This window comes from Trachemys scripta, chromosome 4 (assembly GCF_013100865.1).
Source record: "Trachemys scripta elegans isolate TJP31775 chromosome 4, CAS_Tse_1.0, whole genome shotgun sequence".
Classification (NCBI taxonomy): domain Eukaryota; kingdom Metazoa; phylum Chordata; order Testudines; family Emydidae; genus Trachemys; species Trachemys scripta.
This window is the reverse complement of record NC_048301.1, coordinates 8,408,195-8,412,884: the sequence shown is the minus strand read 5'-3', so window position 1 is coordinate 8,412,884 and position 4,690 is coordinate 8,408,195. Positions and strand designations below refer to the sequence as shown.

Below are 4,690 nucleotides of genomic sequence, written 5' to 3'. Positions count from 1 at the left end.
TTTCAAAATGAAAGTTTCTGGTTTCCCAATTGGAAAGAGCTTTGTTTTTTTAATATAAGCTAATTACAGGCGAAGGAAGGTTAAAAGAAAAATGGGCAAAAGCTAAACAAAACGTTCTGAAATGATTGAAATGAAACGTTTCAGTTGATCTCAACTGAACATTGTTTTTTTTTGGTTCACTGATCTTTGAGATTTTGACTTTGTCTCCATCAGAGATTGTGTGTGGGGGTGGGAGTGGGGGACTTCAGACTTTCAAATATTTGAGGGATTGGAAAACCATTTCCCACCCAGTTCTAGAATAAACACGCCTAGTCACCCTTCCCAAGAATGTTCTTGATGTTATATGGACCTTCTTTTCCTTCTATTTATTCCCCCATTATGTTGTAACCTAGCCCGTAGCCTACATGTTTCATCCATATGACCGACTATTTTCTGACTTGTGACTTCTGCATAAACCACATATGATTCAGACAGCTACTTTGGAAAGATGATTTTTATTGTAGTCATTTTACGTTACGTCAAATGCAGAAATACAAAAAGCTTCAAATCTTTTCATTTTGGGTATTTTTAGACAGGAATAAAACTCTTAAATATACAAGATCCACTTGCAATAAAATACCATGTACGTTTTGGGTTTTTTTAAGAAAGTGGAGCAACACCTGTGCCAGTTATCATGGGTAATCCCATTTGGGCAAATTCATCTCTAGTGTAAGCAAGTCCATTGACTTCAATGAGGGTTCCATGGAAGGGAAGGGGAAAAGGTTACATAAAATAAGGCCACTCTCAGCCGAAGTTTAATGGGTTTGGATTGTCTTGCACGGACTTCAGTGCGGATTGCATAGGGTGTGAAATCAATGCAGAATTTGACAGATGAGCCAATCCTGATAACATACCATTGACAAAAATATATGTAGCAGAGAGTGTGTACCTGACAAACTGAATTCATTTTTATTTAAATAAAAATCTCAGTAGAAAGCAACACCATTGGACCACTGGACATAACGCTATCATATAAAAATAACCTCTTACTTTAACGAACAAAAAAAGTGCCTCGGTTTCCCAGTGAGCTAAATGTTACTGACCTTCTTTGTAAAGTGCTTTGAAATCTACTGAGGAAAGGCACTAGAATGAGAATTGGGTATTATTAGGTTGTCAGTGGATCATGGTCATCCTGAGACTCCCATCTCATTAAATGGGAGGGGATCTGCTTAGGGCAGAGTTGAGAACTACAGACTTAGGTAACTAACATTATCCTCTGTATTATGGGGTCAGTTTAGCTCCACCCTCCAAAATGTGCCCTCGTGTCTACCCAGTGGAATTCTTTTGGGGCAATTTTCTCTCCACCCCTCTCTGAACCTCTGGGTCCTCCTTGGCATAGCAGACAAAAGGACAGCTGCTGATCTACACTAACATCCCTATATCAGCGTCACGTACAATATACCACAGTCTGTCTGAAAACCTGCTTTACATGTGACACTGAAGGGAAACTATCTTTTTCAGAGGAGGGACTTTAAGACATAACTTAGGGCCCTGATTAAGCAAAGCATCGAGAACGGAAGTGCTCTACGGAATCGGGGCCAGTCACTCTAGAAAAAAGGTCTTTCCAGCACACGGCAGGCTTGGACAGGAGACAGCTACCCTGCCTCCATCGAACTCAATGGCAAAGCTCCCCATGAGTTCTGTGGGAGCAGGCCCATAATGTAAAATGAAGGCAGCTTCCTGGTTAGAATCACAGTGAGGACAAAGAACGAGGAGTACTTGCGGCACGTTAGAGACTAACAAATGTATTTGGGCATAAACTTTCGTGGGCTAAAACCCACTTCATCGGATACATGCAGTGGAAAATACAGTAGGAAGATATATATACACACACAGAGGACATGAAAAAATGGGTGTTGCCATGCCAACTCTAACGAGAGTAATCAATTAAGATGAGCTATTATCAGAAGGAAACAAAAAATGTTTGTAGTGATAATCAGGATGGCCCATTTCAAACAGTTGACAGGAAGGTGTGAGTAACAAACTACACCATTTGCTCAAGAAAGTCCCTGAAAAAGCACAGGAACAAATCTGCACAGACACACCCCTAGACCCTTGACCAGGGGTATTCTATCTGCTACCCAAGATCCATAAATCTGGAAATCCTGGACACCCCATCATCTCAGGCATTGGCAGCCTGATAGCAGGATTGTCTGGCTATGTAGACTCTCTCCTCAGGCCCTATGCTACCAGCGCTCCTAGCTATCTTCGAGACACCACTGACTTCCTGAGGAAACTACAATCCATTGGTGATCTTACGATCTAAGGTGCCACAAGTACTCCTCGGTCTTTTTGCTGATACAGACTAACACGACTACCATTCTGAAACAGTGAGGAGCAGCCAGCCTGCTAGAAGGTCTCTATCTTGTGAAATATTTCCCCTGGATATTTAAGCCTTCCCGTCATCATTCCCACAGCTTTACCTAGGATGAGATGTGATGATTACATAAGTGGCTTGCACGGTATTTCTTCTATGGAAAATGCCTATGAGCAGGGGCTGCAAAGGCTTGTCGCGCACAAGACTGTATCAGGCTTGCATGGGAAGAGGCACTTAATACAAAAGTGTTGGGGCCTCTAGAAAACCCCTAGTGAGAAGGCCTGGGAAGCCTTCTTCCTTCTGCACAAGCAACCATCTCTCCCAGCACTGAAGGGCAGCAGGCCGGGCCCCAGCGGACACACCCCAGCCTCGGAGGTGCACAGGCCGCATGCTTAGAAGCGTGTTCGGCTCCTTATCCTACCAGCACAAATAGGTGGGGGATGGGCATCTGGTTGCAGCCCAAAGCAAAGCTCTTCCATCCAAGAGGTTGTTGAGGAGGTGTGGGGCACGGGCTGAGTGCTCCAACACCGGGGGAGCTCAGTTGACATTTGCCCACCATTAAGCATGACCCTACCCATGGAGTGCCACTCGAAAACTCAGGATTCTGGAGCAGAGAGCTGGAACCCTGCTTCTGCCCCTCCTAACAGCTGTGGCCCCAAACGAGGAAGCCAGCTGGCTTTTCTTCCCCGACCTGTACGGCACTTGGAAAATAGAGCGACAAGAAGCGGAACTAGCTTTAGCCTTCCTGCCCTCCCCTCCCACCCCAGGGCAAGACTGTAGTTATACGAAGGCACATGGCAATACAGATATCTCGGAGACAGAAATACACGGGGGTCTAAAGACTTCCGTTTCAGTAGTTAGATAAATGGTTAGTTAAGCCTCCACGAAGCTAATAAGGACTTGGTGGGTTTCGCAACAAACCAATAAGCCAAAGCAATATTATTAGCTCTTCTGTGTCTCCCCACCAAACCGCATCACAAGGCATAGTGTTCCAGAAAACATTTATCTCCGAGACTTACAGTAAATAGCCACTATCTTTTTAGCGTTTCAAACGCACTAGAGTGCAGCACACGTCTTTAGTTCAACATGAAAGTTCCTGTCTAGTGGCAACAGAAATCCAGTTATTGATTAGCCTCTAGGATGCTGTCCCATAAGTAGAAAATACTCATTGTAGATGGACTTCCCTTCTGCTTTTTGACAAATCCTGCAGTATCTCGTCAGCCAGACTGCAGCTCAATCCATTGTACAGTAAATGGATTTGTTTATTAACCTAAAAAGCACAGCTTCCCATCGTGTTTATACTTCTAAGTTTGTTCGTGACCCTGAGGAGCCATTTTAGCATGATCTTCCAGATGTCTCCACTGAAAGCGACTGGGATTACTGCCCGCAAAGGTCAATCTGTTTATTGGATTTTGACTCTGCAGCAGGAGTCGTCGTCTGCATGTTGTCTTGGCTCTTCAGGGACATCTGACAGCACAGTACAGAACGGATTACCCTCAGCACTGAAGGTCTAAGGATGACAAAGACCCAAGGGTCAATAATTGGATTAATTGCTAAGAACCTCAGCGCTAGAAGGTCCCTCTTATCGTCTTGGATTTCCATAAACTTGTTCACATAGGCATCAATCTGTAAAACAAAGGAAAAATAAAATGCAAGACTGATCATAGGAATATTTTAATGCACAAGTATAAAACCCCACTTCAAAGGAACGTCTATATTCACAGCAGATGTTTTGTTTTCAGTGTTTTAAGTGAATTGCGTTCTAATGAGATGCCAAGCTGGTGGACGTAAAGACTAGCGCTGGGTGGGAGACTGTTTTTGTGTCCCGTGAATATTTTCAAGAATTCAAAATTTTTTCCATGTCTTGATTTGGGAGGAAACGTCAAAATCTTGAAAATATTTGTGAACTGAGAAACCCTTTTTTTTTTTTTCATTTCAGGCAAATCAAAACGTTGATTTCAAAAATTTGCCATTTCAATTTTTTTACCCCTTTTCAGTCTAATTAGTTTAAATTTCAAAAGGAAAAGTCCTTTTGAACTGGAAAACTAGAATTTTTCGTGTAGAATGTGTCAAAATGACACTGACAATTTCAAAACCTTTTTTTTTTCCTCAACACTTTTTTCAAGTCAGGAAATTTGTCGAACTCCACGCTGTTTCATTAACAGTTTAGGTTTCAACAAACTGATTTTTTTTTTTTTTTCCATTTAAAAAATAAATAAATAAATTCTTGACTAGCTCTAAAGACTAACATTCTTTTTTTATCCACAGGACAGGCAGAGTATGAGCAAGCTCACACAATGCACGCTTCTCTCCATGCTGCCTAACCAATATATA

General features: G+C 42.4%; 1 protein-coding gene across 1 annotated transcript in view; it reads right to left on the bottom strand.

The window, feature by feature from the left end:
- Positions 1 to 2,842: 2,842 nt before the first annotated feature.
- Positions 2,843 to 4,690, bottom strand: part of PTGER2 (prostaglandin E receptor 2) — an 11,614-nt gene continuing 9,766 nt past the window's right edge. The window contains exon 2 of the mRNA XM_034769869.1: positions 2,843 to 3,982. Within this exon, the coding sequence (XP_034625760.1) occupies positions 3,734 to 3,982 (249 nt within the window). The 3' untranslated portion in view covers positions 2,843 to 3,733. The remainder of the gene's footprint in view (positions 3,983 to 4,690) is intronic.